This window comes from Nomascus leucogenys, chromosome 10, assembly GCF_006542625.1.
Source record: "Nomascus leucogenys isolate Asia chromosome 10, Asia_NLE_v1, whole genome shotgun sequence".
Classification (NCBI taxonomy): domain Eukaryota; kingdom Metazoa; phylum Chordata; class Mammalia; order Primates; family Hylobatidae; genus Nomascus; species Nomascus leucogenys.
In genome coordinates, this window is record NC_044390.1 from 41,206,205 (window position 1) to 41,223,877 (window position 17,673).

General features: G+C 52.2%; 1 protein-coding gene across 1 annotated transcript; it reads right to left on the reverse strand.

Annotated features, from left to right (window-relative positions):
- Positions 1 to 5,741: 5,741 nt before the first annotated feature.
- On the reverse strand, positions 5,742 to 17,337 carry PROSER3 (proline and serine rich 3). The gene is made up of 11 exons (XM_030820110.1): positions 17,253 to 17,337; positions 16,021 to 16,117; positions 15,502 to 15,704; positions 13,374 to 13,501; positions 13,163 to 13,266; positions 10,619 to 10,701; positions 10,380 to 10,522; positions 8,589 to 8,779; positions 7,462 to 8,476; positions 7,291 to 7,372; positions 5,742 to 7,123 (listed from the first exon to the last, which is right to left on the reverse strand). The coding sequence occupies exons 1-11, from the start codon at positions 17,261 to 17,263 to the stop codon at positions 6,982 to 6,984; spliced, it is 2,199 nt and encodes a 732-aa protein (XP_030675970.1). The 5' UTR covers positions 17,264 to 17,337; the 3' UTR covers positions 5,742 to 6,981.
- Positions 17,338 to 17,673: the final 336 nt, after the last annotated feature.

Consider the following 17,673-nt stretch of genomic DNA (forward strand, 5'->3'; position numbering starts at 1 on the left):
GGGGGCGGGGGGCAGCGGGAACGCGGCGCTGCTTCTCATTGGCTCCGCCCTTGGCTTAGGCCGATGCCCCGCCCACCCGGAGGCTTCTCATTGGCTTCACCTTGGGCTCCGACCCGGCTCTGTGTCCTCGGTCCCGCCCCCCGAAGTTTGACAGCGCCACGCCCATGACTGCTTTTCATTGGCTGTCATCGCCCTCCTGAGACACGCCCCCAGGTTCTTTATGCTTTGCTTCCGACACTTCCAACACCAAGCAATGGACCCTCCCCTTCGTCCACTCCCAGTGTCCATTCTTCCGACTTTTTTATTTTTATTTTTTTAAGAGACAGAGTCTCACTCTGTCGCCCAGACTGGAGCGCAGTCCTGCAATCATGGCTTACTGCAGCCTCAACCTCCTGGGCTCAAGCGATACCTCCCAAGTAGCTGGGACTACAGGCGTGCGCCACCACGCCTGGCTAATTTTTTTAGACATGGGGGTCTCACTATGTTACCCAGGATGGTCTTGATCTCTGGGGCTCAAGAGATACTCCCGCCTCAGCCTCCTTTCAAAGAGCTGGGATGACAGGCGTGAGCCACCACGCCAGCCCCTGATAGTCTTAATTGGATTCTCCCATGGCCTCAGAGCAGTGCCCAGTTCCTTAAGCAGCTTTTCAAAGTCCCAGTCCCAAGTCTCACCTTTTCAGTCCTGATCCCGACCCCGCTCACATAATGCCGAGGACGCTCCGCCCATGGACTTTTCTCATTGCCTCATACACCTTGCCTAGGACATAACCCGAGGCTTTCTGCGATTTGGCCTTCCCCTGCCCACTGGACACTTTCTTGTTTCCCCTTCTACTGCTTATTACGGGCCAATCTCCAGCCTTGATTTTTTTTTTCTAGGAAAGTTTAGGGGGAAATGCCAGAGCATGCTTATGCCCCCCATAAAGCCAATCCCAATGGAGCCTGCTACTACTGAGCATGCCCAGATAACACTGTAATAACGCCCTTCACAAGAGGGTCTCTCCTTGGTCCTCGACAAATTCTCACCTCAGAGGGTCTTGGTCTGTTCATTCATTCATTCATTCATTCACTCAAACTCTGATCAATTTGTAGATACATCAATAACCAAACCAGGAGAAAACATACCCTGCCCACATTGGAGCTCAAAAGCTACTGGGAGAAGACAATGAACAAAATTAACATTAAACAAAATATAGAATATTAGGCCAGGCATGGTGGCTCACGCCTGTAATCCCAGCACTTTGGGAGGCCGAGGAGGGCAGATCACTTGAGGTCAGGAGTTCGACACCAGCCTGGCCAGCATGGAGGAACCCCGTCACTACTAAAAATACAAAAATTAGCCAGGTGTGGCAGTGGGCGTGCCTGTAATCCCAGCTACCTGGGAAGCTGAGGCAAGAGAATGGGTTGAACCCAGGTGGCAGAGTTTGCTGTGGGCTGAGATGGCGCCACTGCACTCCAGCTTGGGTGCTGAAGTGAGACCCTGTCTCAAAAAAAAAAAAAAAAATGCTGGGGGCAGTGGCTCACGCCTGTAACCCCAGCACTTTGGGAGGCCGAGGCGGGAGGATCACAAGTTCAGGAGTTCGAGACCAGCCTGGCCAATATGGTGAAACCCCGTCTCTACTAAAAATACAAAAATTAAAATTAGCCAGGCGTAGTGGCGTGTGCCTGTAATCCTAGCTACTCAGGAGCCTGAGACAGGAGAATTGCTTGAACCCAAGAGGCGGAGATTGCAGTGAGCCGAGATTTTGCCACTGCACTCCAGCCTGGGAGACAGAGAAAGACTCTGTCTGAAAAAAAAAAAAAAGAATATTAGAAGGTGATTCATTCTATGGAGAATAACTAAGCAAGGGCTGGTGAAAGGGAGTGCTGAGGGAGGGGTGAATGTTATGTATGCAGTTACTTATGTACTAAATTTGCTGACCTCACTCTCACCACAGGGATTTCCCACACGATATTCCTTCTGTCTAGTGTTTCCCCATCAACCCCTGCAGTGATTTTTTTTATTTTTTAATTTTTCTGGGTACATAATAGGTATACTTAGGTATATATATTGAGGGGGCACATGAGATGTTTTGATACAGTCATGCAATGTGTAATAATCACATAATGGAGAATGGGGTCCTGCAGTGATTTTAAAACAGCTGCAAATTCTCTGACACTCTTCTTATCAAGACGCGGAGTCTATGGTTGCTTTCTATGAATCTGGGTGGGACTAGGATTGCTTCAACCAATAGAAAACGGTGGAAGTGACACGGTGATTTCTAAGGCTATGCGATGAAAGGCAATGCAGCTTCTTGACCAATGTTCTTGTCCACTGGAATGAGCTGTAGAACCATGGTGCATCATATGCGAAGTGTGACTATGCTGAAGCAGACATGCTTTGAGGAAGCCCAGGCCAATGGAGCTATGTATAGGCATTACAGTCAACAGTCCCAGTCAGACTGGGAGAAGACCACGGAAGATGTTCCGGAGGATTCCACTCCACAGCCATCAAGTCTATCAAGTCACCTTTGAATCTTTCCAAGTAAATCCCCAGACATCATGGAGGAGACAGAAATTGTCCCCAACTGAGCCCTGTCCAAACCGCTGACTCTCAGAATCCATGAGCATAATAAAATAATTGTTTTATGCCACTAAGTTTTGGGAGCGGTTATCCAACTAGAGTAATTAGGACAGCCCTTTGTTAACTAGATAATTTCTACCTGTCTCAGCTTAAGTGTAACTTCCTCGGGAATGCTTCTAGACCCCACCCGTGACCCAGCTAGATCAGGTTCTGCTACTATAGCATCTTTTATTTCTCCTTATATCTAAACAGCTATTTTTCTTGTCAATTACATTTATTTTTTTGTTAGTATGTTTGTTTTTGAGATGGAGTCTCACTCTGTTGCCTAGGCTGGAGTGCAGTGGCACCATCTCAGCTCACTGCAGCCTCCGCCTCCCGGGTTCAAGCAATTCTCCTGCCTCAGCCTCCCGAGCACCTGGGACTACAGGCACCCGCCACCAGGCCCGGCTAATTTTTAGTAGAGACAGAGTTTCACTATATTGCCCAGGCTGGTCTCTAACTCGTGACCTCAAGTGATCTGCTCGCCTTGGCCTCTCAAAGTGCTGGGATTACAGGCCTGTGCCAGTGTGCCCACTCTGATTTCATTTAAATGTATGGTTTGCTTAGAAAGGTTAGAAACAGGCCGGGTGCGGTGGCTCATTTGGGAGGCCAAGGCAGGTGGATCATAAGGTCAGGAGTTCGAGACCAGCCAGAACAACATGGTGAAACCCTGTCTCTACTACACACACCACACACACACACACACACACACACACACACACACAAATTAGCCAGGTGAGGTGGCGTGCACCCGTAATCTCAGCTACGGGAAGTTGAGGAAGGAGAATCACTTGAACCCGGGAGGCGGAGGTTACAGTGAGCCGAGGTTGCACCACTACACTCCAGCCGGGGTGACAGAGCAAGACTCCATCTAAAAAAAAAAAAAAAAAAAAAAAGAAAGAAAGAAAGAAAGAAAGAAAGAAAGAAAGAAAGAAAGGTTGGAAACAAATATTTACCATGTGACATACAGAAGTTACTAGAAATCCATCTTATCCCTCCGTTTTGTAAATGCAGATATCAAAACAACCCCAATCATATATTCTCCATCATTTTATTATGAAAAGTTCCTTTTCTTTTTTGAGACGGAGTCTTGCTCTGTCACCCAGGCTGGAGTGCAGTGGCGCAATCTCGGCTCACTGCAAGCTCTGCCTCCCAGATTCATGCCATTCTCCTGCCTCAGCCTTCTGAGTAGCTGGGAGTACAGGTGCCCGCCACCACGCCCGGCTAATTTTTTGTATTTTTAGTAGAGACGGGGTTTCACCGTGTTAGCCAGGATGGTCTCAATCTCCTGACCTCGTGGTCCACCTGCCTTGTCCTCCCAAAGTGCTGGGATTACAGGCATGAGCTACCACGCCCGGCCATGAAAAATTTGTAAATTACAGCAAAGTTGAAAAATTTTACAGTGGACACCCGCATATCCACCATTAGATCTTACCATGAACATTTTGCTGTATTTGCTTTATCTCACATCTACCTATTACCCTATTTATCCATCAACCCAACTCATCTCTGGATGCGTTTCAAAATAAATTGCCAACATTGGTTTATTGTTCCCTAAATATTTCAGTGTACATACTTTTCTTTTCTTTTCTTTTCTTTTGAAGACAGGGTCTAGTTCTGTAGCCCAGGCTGAGTGCAGTGGCATGAGCTTAGTTCACTACAATATAGCCTTGAACTCCTGGGCTCAAGTAAACCTCCCGCCTCAGCGCCCTTCCCCACCCCTAGTAATGGGACTACAAATCGTGTGCCACCACATCTGGCTATTTATTTTTGTAGAGACAGGTCTTGCTGTGTTGCCCAGGGTAGTCTCAAACTCCTGGCCTCAAGTGATCCTCCCGCCTTGGCCTCCCAAAGAAGTGAGATTACAGGCATATCTTTAACTGGCGTTCAATATTTTCTTTTGAGGTAAACTTTACATACAATGAAACTCACACACTTCACTAAGTTTGATAAGTGCATACACCTGTGTAACCCAAACCCCTCCCCAGCATGGCAACTAGTTTTTTTAAATGTAGCCTCTAAAGCAAGTGTCGGAGAGAGAGAGAAAGAGAGAGAGAGAAATTATCTTTTTTTTTTTTTTTTTTCACTGCAACCTCTGCCTCCTGAGTTCAAGCAATTCTCCTGCCTCAGCCTCCAGAGTAGCTGGGATTACAGGCACCCACCACCAATGCCTGGCTAATTTTTGTATTTTTAGTAGAGGCATTTCACCATGTTGGCCAGGCTGGTCTTGAACCCCTGACCTCAAGTAATCTGCCCACCTGAGCCTCCCAAAGTGCTGAGATTACAGGCGTGAGCCACCATGCCCAGCTGAGAAATCATCTTTTCTAACTGAACTTTAGAAGTTAAGCTGCATCACTTCCTCTGCATTTTATTTGTTGAAGGGCCCAGTTTCAAGATGAAGGGACATAGACTCTACCTCTTGATGGCAAGTGTATCAAAGAATATCAGGTTTATAAAAACCGTAAGTTTTCCAACAGTTCAGATAGGAGGTGATGACAGCCTAGACTGAGGTGCAAGCAGTAGAATGGGAGAAGCAGTTGAATTCTGGATAGATTTTAAAGGTGGAGGCCGGGTGCGGTGGCTCACACCTGTAATCCTAGCACTTTGGGAGGCCGAGGTGGGTGGGACACCTGAGGTTAGGAGTTCGAGACCAGCCTGGCCAACATGGTGAAACCCCGTCTCTACTAAAAATACAAAAAATTGCCAGGCATGATGGCTCATGCCCGTAATCCCAGTGCTTTGGGAGGCTGAGGCAGGAGGATCATGAGGTCCTGAGTTTGAGACCAGCCTGGCCAATATGGTGAAACTGTGTCTCTACTAAATATACAAAAATTAGCCAGGCGTGGTGGCACGCGCCTGTAGTCCCAGCTACTAGGGAGACTGAGGCAGAAGAATAGCTTGAACCTGCAAGGCAGAGGTTGCAGTGAGCCGAGATCGTGCCACTGCCCTCCAGCCTGGGGGACACAGAGAGACTCTGTCTCAAACAAACAAACAAACAAAATTAGCTGGGCGTGGTGGCAGGTGCCTGTAATCCCAGCTACTCAGAAGGCTGAGGCAGGAGAATCGCTTGAACCCGGGAGGTGGAGGTTGCAGTGAGCTGAGATCACGCCATTGCACTACAGCCTGGGCAACAAGAGTGACACTCCATCTCAAAACATAAAATAAAATAAAATAAAGGCAGAGATGGCAGGATTTGCTGGTTAACTGTGGGTGGAAGGGAAAGACAGAAGTCAAAGACAACTCTAAGGTTTTTGGTCTGAGCAGCAAAGGACAGAGCTGAAGAAAGTTGGGGAGGCGAGGCCCAGCATGGTGGCTCATGCCTGCAATCCCAGCACTTTGGGAGGCCGAGGCAGGTGGATCACGAGGTCAGGAGACCAAGACCATCCTGGCTAACACAGTGAAACCCCGTCTCTACTAGAAATACAAAAAAATTAGCCGGGCATGGTGACGGGCACCTGTAGTCCCAGCTACTCGGGAGGCTGGGGCAGGAGAATGGCATGAACCTGGGAGACGAAGCTTGAAGTGAGCCAAGATCACACTACGGCACTCCAGCCTGGGCGACAGAGCTAGACTCTGTCCAAAAAAAAAAAAAAAAAAAAGAAAGAAAGCTGGGGAGAGGCACACTTAGGGGGAAAGACTGGAAACTCTGTTTAGGACCTATGGAATTCGAGATGTCTTTTAAACCCTTGGGTAGAAATGGTGATGAGGTAGGAGCCCAAGGTTTTGTGGCCAGGTCTAGGTTAGAGACAGAAATTTGAGGATTATCAGAATAGAGACGGGGTTTAGAGTCATTAAGCTAGACAAAAGCACCTATGGATGGGTGTAGATAGAGATGTCAACGCCATGGCCCTGGGTCATGCCAAAGTTGACATGCTGGGCTAGTGACGAGGCCTGACCAGAGAGGTGCAGAGAGAAGTGCTGGAAACAGGGAGAGAAAGTGCTTCAAGGAGGAAGGGGTCAGCTGCACCAGATGCTGCTGCTGCTCAAGCCGGTGTGGGCTACAGCCTGACCATCATCCAACACTCTGATGACCCTAGTAGCTTCTTCCCCGGAGGACAGTCCTTTGGTCCATTTGAGCCAGGGCTCCTGAGTGAAGTCAGATAAGGGGGGGTCCCAGTCTTGCCAGAAGTCTTGTCTGAAACTCCCTCTGCCCCAAGGAAGATATAACCAGAAAGGAGATCTTGTTTCCATGGTCAGGAAGGGGTGGGGGGCAGGGCAGAGCCACGGGGCAGTGGAGGATGGGGGGCATTTCCGTAAATTGGCACGACCCCTTGGCCTTTCCAAACAACCCCTTTCTCACAGATAACCAGTAACCGTTTAAAAAAAAAAAAAAAAAAAAAAAAAAAAAAAAGCCTTAGTGGGTAAAATAGAATCTGTACAATTCAAAGTCGTCTGGCCTCCAGGGAAGCTCCTTCCCTTCGTAGCAGCCTCCTTGGGGACCTAGAGGGCGACCCGGCTGGAGGGGACCAAGATCCCGGGTCTTCGGCCTGGTCCAACAGGAACGATAATCGGGCGTCCGCTTCCCTGGAGAAAGGCCGGGAGAGAAGAGGCTGGGGTATGTGCTTAGGCTTAGGATCTGGGGCTGTGGACGGACTGCTGGGACAGGGGATGAGGAGGGCTGGGTGCCTAACCGGGTCTCAGAGGTCTCGGGGGCCCAGTGTCACAGACTCTGGGGATGGAGGGTCGGTCACCTTTTCTGCCGACTCAGCTCTGCCCTGTGGGCTCTTAGCACCTGCAGCACGGGATCGTCCTGGAACTCGCTGCCGTCGGAGTCTGGACGGGGGAGGAAAGAATGAGCTCCAAGGGGCCGGGCTCCTAGGGGGCTGGCCCGCCTCCAACATCCAGGAGGGCGCGGGCATCACCTTCTGCAGCCTGCAGCAGCCTGGTGGCCTGGGCGAGCAGGGCCTCCGAGGGGGCGTGGTCAGCAGCGGGCGGTGGCGGGGCCAGGGCCTCCGGAGACCCCACTTGGAAGGAAGGCGGCGAGGCCTTGACTGCGGATGCCTGCTCAGCTGGAGAGAGTGGGACCTCGAACTGCAGGCAGGCTCCAGGGGAAGGAGTGGCTTCGCTCTTCCATATCACTGACCCCGCTGCGGGCGGCAAGGCCTTGGCTTTCAGAGACTCGGCCTTGGCCCGACACTGGGATTCAGATGGAGGGGGAGTGACCTTGGTTTGGGGTTGTGTGGCCTTGACTTTCGGAGATCCAGCCTTGGGTGGAGGCGGGCCCTCCAAGTGAGGAGGTGTGTCCTCCAGGCTGTCAGGGAACAGCCGAGCTGCCACTACCTGGCCCAGGACACCCCTGAGCTGAGGGCCAGGTCCCTGGCCAGCTGCAGGGACTTGCTCAGCAGCCTCTGGGCGAGGGGCTCTGCTCCTCCGAGACTTGGGCCCCAGGCTCTTAGGCTGGGCACAGCTGCTTGGCTCAGGGATGGGCAGGCCCTGGGGGACAGCTGCGGATGCCAGGGTGGAGGCTGGAGGTGCAGGGGTAGAGGCCAGGGGAGCCGGGGTGGAGGCCGGGGGTACAAGGGTGGAGGCCAGGGGAGCTGGGGTGGAGGCCAGGGGTGCAAGGGTGGAGGCCGGGGGTTTGAGGGTAGAGGCCAGGGAAGCTGGGGGCGCGAGGGTGGAGCCCAGATGTGCTAGGGTGGAGGCCTGCTGCGTGGGAGGAACAGCCCCGAGGGATACCCAAGGCCCAGATTGTGGGGCCCAGAAGAACCCGTGAGAGCTGGGGGCCCAAAAGATGTGTGGAGAGGACACTGAGGGAAAAGGAGGCCTCTCCACATAGAAGGCCTCTGGTGGACCAGGCTGGGCCACACTGCTCCACAGTGGGACATGGTTAGGCTGGGTCCCCAGAGAACTGAGGGTCTCCACTGGAGCAGGAGAGGTCTGTGGACAGATAAGAGAGATCTGAGATAGAGAGAGGGTGGAGGGTCCTCAGTCCCCCTCAGACCCAGCCCCTCCTCCAGCTCCCCCCAGGCTCCTCCCTCCCTCGACTCACCAGAGTGCAGAGGGCAGGGGTCAGAGGCAGCACCCAAGCTCTGTCACCCTTGCTTCCCTGAGCCTGTTCAAGCTTCCGCCGCTGCCGCCACTGGTACAGAATGTCATCCTCTGGCCGAAGGGGTGCTTGGGAGGAGGAGGCTGGGGCTGGAGCAGGGGTGGGGGTCTGGGCCTGGGCTGGTGCTAGGGATGCTGTAGGGAGAGGTAGAGAGGAGAGGGTGGAGGCAGGGGCCAGGGAGATCAGCAACCCCATGACAGCCTGCACACACGCCCTCAAACTGTGCAGTGGGCTAATCAGACAGGCTCTCCAGATACTGTCCCAGCTTCTCTCTGGGGTGGGAAGAGGGGAAGGGGTCAAAGTCAGGGGAGCGAGCACCCCTGGGCTTCTCCATCTGTCATCATTCAAGTCTTTGTTCATTTTATATATATACATATAGTCTTGTTCTGTCACCCAGGCTGGAGGGCAGTGATGCGATCACTGCAGCCTCGACCTCCTGGGTTCAGGCAATCCTCCTGCCTTAACCTCCTGAGTAGCTGGGACAAAAGGCATGCGCCACCACACGGGGGTAATTTTTATTTTTTTGTAGAGATGGGGTCTTGCTTTGTTGCCCAAGCTGGTCTCAACTCCTGGGCTCAAGCCATCATCGTCCCACCTGGGCCTCCCAAAGTGCTGGGATTATAGGCGTGAGTCACAGTGCCTGGTTTCATTCAACAAATATTTATTGAGCTGTTCTGGACACTGGAGTTACAGCAGTGACCAGAAGACATATTCCCCGGAATCCACCCAGTCCCCACCCCCTACAGCCCTCGCCCTGCTCCAGCCCCACTCACCCAACCTGGACTCTCAAGTAGCCTCCCTGGTCTCTCTCCTCTCCTCCAAATCTGTTCCCTACTCTCAGCCAGAGGGAGCCTGTGAATACCTGAGTCAGATCAGGCCTCTTGTACTTAAGAACCCTCCCTTGGCTGCACCTCTCTCCTGGTAAAAGGCGAAGGCTTTGCCTTTTACACCTGTGGTTCCCTCTGCCTGGAATGCTCTTCCTTCATGTATTGCACGGTGCATTCTCTCCTGTCCATCAGATCTTGGTCACCTTCCCGGGTTTCCCTATTGAAAACTGCAACAACCAGCTGGGCATAATGAATGGCTCATTCTTGTAACCCTAGTGCTTTGGGAAGCCAAGGGGGTGGGGGGATCACTTGAGCCCAGGAGTTCGAGATCAGCCTGAGCAACATAGTGAGACCCCCACCTCAACAAATAAAAAAATAAAAACAATTAGCTGGGCATAGTGCTGCATGCCTGTAGTCCCAGCTACTCAGGAGGCTGAGGTTGTAGGACTGCTTGAGCCCAGCAATTGGACTATGATGGCACCATTTATTTATTTATTTATTTTTGAGATGGAGTCTCTCTCTGTCACCCAGGCTGGAGTGCAATGGCACAATCTCGGCTCACTGCAACCTCTGCCTCCCAGGTTCAAGCGATTCTCCTGCCTCAGCCTCCTGAGTAGCTGACACTACAGGCATGTACCACTATGCACCACTATGTACCACGCATGGCTAATTTTTGTATCTTTAGTAGAGACCGGGTTTCACCAAGTTGGCAAGGCTGGTCTCAAACTCCTGAGCTCAGGCAATCTGCCCGCCTCGACCTCCATGCCTGACCCACCGCGCCTGGCCTTATCCCTGTTTTACAGCTGGAGAAACAAGGCCCAGAGAGGCCCAAAGTCCCATAGCTGGTCAGTGGCAGAGCTGGGATTTGCACCCAGGCTTCCCTCAGTCCTTGCCTCTCAGCCCTTACCGGGTGCCCTGGGGCCAGGGCCCTTGCTGGAGTCAGGGATGAAGGTCTCCGAGAAGGGAGAGAGGACATCGGAGCTGGTGGGGAATGAGGAAGTGCTGGCATCACTGGGGCTGAGGGAGGAGGAGGAGGAGATGGAGGCTTTGCTGCAGGGAGAAGGCAGGAGTGAGGCAATGGAGGTCTCGAGACCTGAGCCACATGGAGCTGCAGTAGGAAGGGTGATGGGGGGGGGGTACAGTCACCTGCGTTTGAGCAGCCTGGCAGCTCTGCTCTGTAGGCTCAGCGTCTCCAGGTCCAGCAGGGATGAGTTCCATGTGTTGAGGTTCTGCAGGGTGACAGGGTCAGATGCCAGCCCCAACCCAAAGGCTGCTGGGAAAGCGGTTCTAACCAGAGGGCCTGGAATGCAGGTTGTACCGCCCTTGGTAACCTCACATGCCAGCTTAGGATCTGCTCCTCCTCCTCAGGGTGGAGAGACCCAGTTTTCCCCTTTGGATTAGCACCTTTTTTTTTCTTTTTTTTTTTGAGATGGAGTTTCGCTTGTTGCCCAGGCTGGAGTGCAATGGCATGATCTCGGCTCACAGCAACCTCCATCTCCTGGATTCAAGCAATTCTCCTGCCTCAGCCTCCCAAGTACCTGGGATTACAGGCATGCGCCACCACGCTCAGCTAATTTTGTATTTTTAGTAGAGACGAGGCTTCTCCATGTTGGTCAGGCTGGTCTCAAACTATCGACCTCAGGTGATCCACCCACCTCAGTCTCCCAAAGTGCTGGGATTACAGGCATGAGCCACTGCGCCCGGCGGATCAGCACCTTTCACGGACAAATCATGGCTGGAGTAGGATGGATCCCACCTCCCAGATCAGACCTGACTCATAAGAGCATTCTATCCTCTGGTTCACAGTGGTTGAATCACAGTGAGCCCTGGGGCTTCTGATGGAGCAATTAGAAAAGCCCCCACTTTCCACTGGAGTCACTTGCCAGGACCATGGGAGTCTAGAGACCCCGAGGACCATCCTGGCTATTGTGAGGGGAAAGCGGACTGAGCCCAAAAAAGAGGAGCACAGAGGCAGGCGTGATGGCTCATGCCTGCAATTCCAGCAGTTTGGGAGGCCGAGGCAGGAGGATTGCTTGAGCCCAGGACTTCGAGACCAGCCTGGACAACAAAGTAAGATCCCATCTCTACAAAAAAACCAAACAATTAGCTGGGCATGGTGGCGCATGCCTGTAGTCCCAGGTACTCAGGAGGTGAAGGTTGCAAAGCGTTCAAGGCTGCAGTGAGCCATGATTGTGCCACTGCACTCCAGCCTAAGAGTAAGACCCCATCTAATTTAAAAAAAAAAAAAAAAAAAAAAAAGGCCGGGCGCGGTGGCTCACGCCTGTAATCCTAGCACTTTGGGAGGCTGAGGCGGGTGGATCACAAGGTCAGGAGATTGAGACCATCCTGGCAAACACGGTGAAACCCCGTCTCTACTAAAAATACAAAAAAAATTAGGCGGGCCTGGTGGCAGGCGCCTGTAGTCCCAGCTACTCGGGAGGCTGAGGCAGGAGAATGGCGTGAACCCAGGAGGCGGAGCTTGCAGTGAGCCGAGATCACGCCACTGCACTCCAGCCTGGGTGACAGCGCAAGACTCCGTCAAAAAAAAAAAAAAAAAAAAAAAAAAAAAGGCCAGGCTTGGTGGTTCACGCCTGTAATCCTAGCACTTTGGGAGGCTGAGGTGGGCAGATTGCCTGAGCTCAGGAGTTTGAGACAAGCCTGGGCAACATGGTGAAATCCCATCTCTACTAAAAAAATACAAAAAAATTAGCTGGGTGTGGTGGCATGAACCTGTAGTCCCAGCTACTCGGGAGGCTGAGGCAGAAGAATTGCTTGAACCCGAGAGGCGGAGGTTGCAGTCAGCTGAGATGGCGCCACTGTACCCCAGCCTGGGTGACAGAGCGAGACTCTGTATCTAAAAAAAAAGAGCATGGAGCCCAGAGAGAGTTGGGTCTCTCCCAACATTATTCAAACACCTGGATCCAGGCATATCTGGAAACATCTACTTTTGGATTTCTCAATTACCTTAGCCAGCAAATCCTCCTTTTCTGTTTTAGCTTCCTTGAAATGGGGATCAGCTCTAATTCTTTTTTTTTGAGATGGAGTCTTGCTCTGTCGCCAGGCTGGAGTACACTGGCGCTACGTCGGCTCACTGCAACTTCCACCTCCCGGGTTCAAGCGATTCTCCTGCTTCAGGCTTCTGAGTAGCTGGGATTACAGGTGTGCACCACCACGCCCGGCTAATTTTTGTATTTTTAGTAGAGACGGGGTTTCACCATGTTGGTCAGGCTGGTCCTGAACTCCTGACCTCGTGATCTGCCTGCCTCGGCCTCCCAAAGTACTGGGATTATAGGCGTGAGCCATGGTGCCCAGCCTTTTTTTTTTTTTTAAATAGAGACAGGGTCTTGCTCTATTGCCCAGGCTGGAGTGCAGTGGCACGATCATAGCTCACAGCAGCCTTGAACTCCTAGGCTCAAGCCATCCTCCAGCCTCAGGCTCTCAAGTAGCTGGGATTACAGGTACATACCACCACACCTGGCTCTCTCTCTTTTTTTTTTTTTAGTAGAGGCAGAATCTCACCATGTCACCCAAGCTGGTCTTGAACTCCTGGCCTCAAGCAATCCTCTCACCTTGGCCTCCCAAAGTGCTGAGATTACAGGTGTGAGCCACTGCTCCTGATCTTCTAATTCTATCCCAGGGCTGGTGTTGTCAGTTCAGGCACACAAGGGAGGGAGTGAATGGGGATATCACCTGCTTTATTTCTTGAAGGGGAGCCACAGCGTGGGATGCACTGGTCACCTTGGCCACAGTAGGGACAGCTGTATGGGGCCTTCCTTCTGGTTTGTTGGCTCCTGCTGAGAAGCCCCAGTTGAGGGTATGAGGGCCAGGAGGAGTGGCTGCTGGGGGCATTGATCAGCAAAGGTTTAGGGGTGGGAGTGGTGGATGGCACTGAAAGAGGTACCTGCTGCACTTTGACTGCTGGGGTCTGGAGAGTCAGACTGCAGCCACCAAAAGTCAGCTGGGGTTGGGGCTGCAGGCTGGCGCTCCTCTCGACTGGTGGGCTGAGCCTGGCGGAACCTCTTTATATACCTGTGAACATCAGGGGATAGGAGTGAGGAGAGCCAAATAACAATAAGAATAATCATAGCAGCCAACGTTTACCAAGCACCATGGCAGAGCCTGGTAGCTATCCCTCAATATCTGCTTTTCTTTCTTATATAGTCACATAACTGTTTTTGAGACAGGGTCTTGTTCTGTCACCCAGGCTGGAGGGCAGTGGTGCAATCATAGCTCACTGCAGCCCCCAACTCCTGAGCTCAAGAAATCCTCTCTCCTCAGCCTCTTGAGTAGCTGGGACACAGGTGCATGCCACCACACTCAGCTAATTTTTGTATTTTTATTTATTTATTTGTAATTAATTAGTTTATTTTTTGAGACGGAGTTTTGCTGTTGTTGCCCAGGCTAGAGTGCAATGGCATGATCTTGGCTCACTGCAACCTCCGCCTCCTGGTTCAAGTGATTCTTCTGCCTCAGCCTCCCAAGTTGCTGGGATTACAGGTGTGGGCCACCACGCCTGGCTAATTTAATAGAGACGGAGTTTCACCATGTTGGTCAGGCTGGTCTCAAACTCCTGATCTCAGGTGATCCACCCACTTTGGCTTCCCAAAGTGCTGGGATTACAGGCCTGAGCTACCGCAGCTCTGCCAATTTTTGTATTTTCAGTAGAAACGGTGTCTTGGCATGTTGCCCAGGCTGGTCAGGAACTCCTGGGCTTAAGGCATCCTCCCACTTTGGCTTCCCAAAGTGCTGGGATTACAGGAATGAGTCACTGTGCCCGGCCAGGAATGTAACTTTTAGCTGGGCACACAGCCGCTCTCCTATGGACTATATTTACCAGGTACCCTTGTAGCCTTGTGGCCACGTGACTAAGTTCTTGACAAACAGGGTATGAAATGTGATTTTGGAAAGCTGATGTGGTTGGAAGCCATTTTGCACCATGAAGGAAAGGGCAACAGCCTAGAGTTGGGACAGCAACAAGACAGAAGTAACCTGTGTCCCTGACACCTCAACTATGGGCTGCCACGTCATCCCTGGTGGCTTCTGCCTTGACTGCAGGTGAGGGAGGAATAAATTCTATCTTGTTTCAGCCATAATTAATTTGGGACTCTTTGTTACAGCAGCTGAACCTGTATTTTACAAATCTAAGTGGTCACTATGTGAGAAGCATTGCTAGAGATCATTAGATATAGTAACTCACTGAAAGCTCAAAACAGCCCTAGGGGATGTGTACTATTAATACACCCAGTTTAGGCCTGGCAGTGGCTCACACCTGTAATCCCAGCACTTTGGGAGGCTGAGGCAGGTGGATCACCTGAGGTCAGGAGTTTGAGACCAGCCTGGCCAACATGGTGAAACCCCATCTCTACTAAAAATACACAAAATTAACCAGGTGTGGTGGTGGGCACCTGTAATCCCAGCTACTTGGGAGGCTGAGGCAGGAGAATCGCTTGAACCCAGGAGGGAGAGGTTGCAGTGAGCCGAGATCATGCCACTGCACTCCAACTTGGGCAACAAGAGTGAAACGCCATCAAAACAAAAACACAAAACAAAACACCCAATTTAGAGAAAAATAAACTGAGGCTGGGCATGGTATGTCCAGCCTGTAATCACAGCACTTTTTGGAGGCCAAGGTGGGAGGTTTGCTGGGCATGGTGGCATGCATTGGAATCCCAGCAACTCAGGAGGCTGAGGTGGAGGATGGCTTGAGCCCAGGAGTTTGAGGTTATAGTGAGCTGTGATTGTACCACTGACCTCCAGCCTGAGCAACAGAGCGAGACCCTGTCTCTAAACAAATAAATAAATAAATAAAAAGAGATAAAGAAACAGAGGCCAAGATCATACAGAGAGTTAAATGACAGAGCTGGGATTTGAACTCAGGCAGTCTAGCACCAGAGTTCTTAACACACATAAACTGCCTGGTCCTAAAAGAGTGCTGCAGAAACAGCTCTGGCCATGATGATTATTACTGCATGCCTTCTCCCTCCCTCTAACCCAAAGCCTCCTTTTCCTCCAGGGATGCTGGTACTTACTTGGCCACCACGGAGTCCCCGCTGTCAATCAGGGTGGGTGCTGGGGAGGCCCCCATCTGTCCCTCAGTGGTGCTGGGCGGGGAAGGGGTCCCTGAACTGGATGGCCAGGACTCCTCAAACAGCTGAGGGGAGTTGGGACCTGTGGCTAGAGCCTTGGGAGCTTGTGGGATCCTGGATCTCTGAGATCTGGATGGGCTCAGGGTCTAAGATTAGGGAAGAGCACAAGAAGAAAAATGTGAGGTCTGATGGGTCATCCCTGCAGGGGAACCAAGACACAGACAAGGTCTCAGTCCAGAGGAGAGGAAACACATCCTGTAATGATAACAACCTAGTGTGATGGGGGCTCAGATGGGGAATCCAGGTGGTAGAGAGGGGACAAGGGCAGGGCCGTGGGGAGGGGAGAAGGGGCTGTCTTTTAAATCTCTCATCCCCATCTCTCATCACATGTCTTCCTACCCTCTAAAGGTCATTCTCTTGCTACTGGGCTGGCACTCAGCACTCTTTGAGGGGTGTCCTCACCCTGGGACACCAGGTCTGGCTCCGGGATGGCCAGTAGTGGCTTCGACCCAGGGGCGCATCTCCAAAGGGACTATCTTGAATGGAGAAAACTGGCAGGCTGCAAGAGGAAAGTGGGGTTCAGGCAGCACATGGTTTTGCCGCAGCCCTGGGGAGGGGGACATTAGAGGAGGGCAGAACCAGACAATTCCCATAGATTCCTGGAGGAGAGGGACTGTCATTCCCATGAAGCACCGCTGCACATTAGGATAGCGACAGTGGAAGGGTGAGTCCTGGGAGCCCACCCCTGGAGCAGTCTTAACAGGAAGCAACTCAGGAACTGGCAGCCGGTGGTTCTCAACCCTGGATCCAGTCTAGGAGGGGCTTTTCAACGTTACAGACACGCGGCTCCCATTCCAGACCAACGGAATCAGAATATCTATTAGTGGGGCTGGGCCTCCGTGTCTTTTCCGCAGCGTCCCAGGTGATTGCGAAGTGGAGTTCAGGTTAAGAACCGCGGCTCGCCGGCCATGGTGGCTCACGCCTGTAATCCCAGCACTTTGGGAGGCCGAGGCGGGTGGATCACTTGAGGTCAGGAGTTCGAGACCAGCCTTACCAAGATGGCGAAACCCCGTTTCTACTAAAAATATAAAAAATTAGCCAGGCGCGTGGCAGATGCCTGTAGTCCCAGCTACTTGGGAGCCTGAGGCATGAGAATTGCTTTAACCCAGGGGGCAGAGGTTGCAGTGAGCCAAGATTGTGCCACTGCACTCCAGTCTGGGCCAACAGAGCGAGAGACTCTGTCTAAAAAAAAAAAAAAGAATCGCGGCTGGATTATATCACCGAGCATTTCCCATAAATTCTGGGGGACACGAAGGCAAAGGGTAGATGGACTACAAGCCCCAGGATCCACTGGGCTCCGCCTCCGCGAGAAAGTTCAAAGACAACGCCCAGGCGTGTCTGGGTGCCATTTCAAAATTAAGAAATTCAGATCTCAAGCCTTCCTTGGACACCTTTAGAGGAAATAATTCCTTGGGGGCCACTCAGAGAGGAACATAAGACTCTTAGGGGACCCCCAGGATGCTAAAGGCTACGGCTGGAGCGGCCAACGCTGTGGAGCACGTTGGGTGTTGTAGTTCCAGTGCTGTGGAGTCCTAGCGACTCCAGACCCTATCCAGCCCGTCCCCAGGCTGTGCTGCTCTCGCCCTTGGTCCTCCCCAGCCTCCTGCAGTCCCTAGAAGAGCGATCGGCCTCACCTGCGGTCCATCCTGCGGCTCCCTCCGCGCTTCCGGCCGCTCTGCTCCTTCACCTAACAGGCCCTGCGCGCATCTCCGTCGCTTAGCAACGCCCTATCAGCCCCGCCCCTCTCTGTGCCCGCGCTCGCAGGAAGAGAGCGGCCTCCAAGGCGACCAATGAAAGAGAGGAAACAAAAGTACCCGGAGGGAGGTGTTTCAGGATTGGCTGGGACGACTGCCTGTCCGAAAGAACGTGTTTGATTGGAGAATCTGCCGCGTGTAGCAGTAATTGGCAAGACCGTGCACCAATGGGAAGGATCTGAGGCTGGGCTTGCGGTTAAGAGGTGGTCCAAAGTACCCTCACTTGAAAGTCCCGCTTTTTAAGCGCCTTCTTGCTGCAAAAGTCCTGTCCCGACCCCGGTCTAACTACCATTCTTTCTGT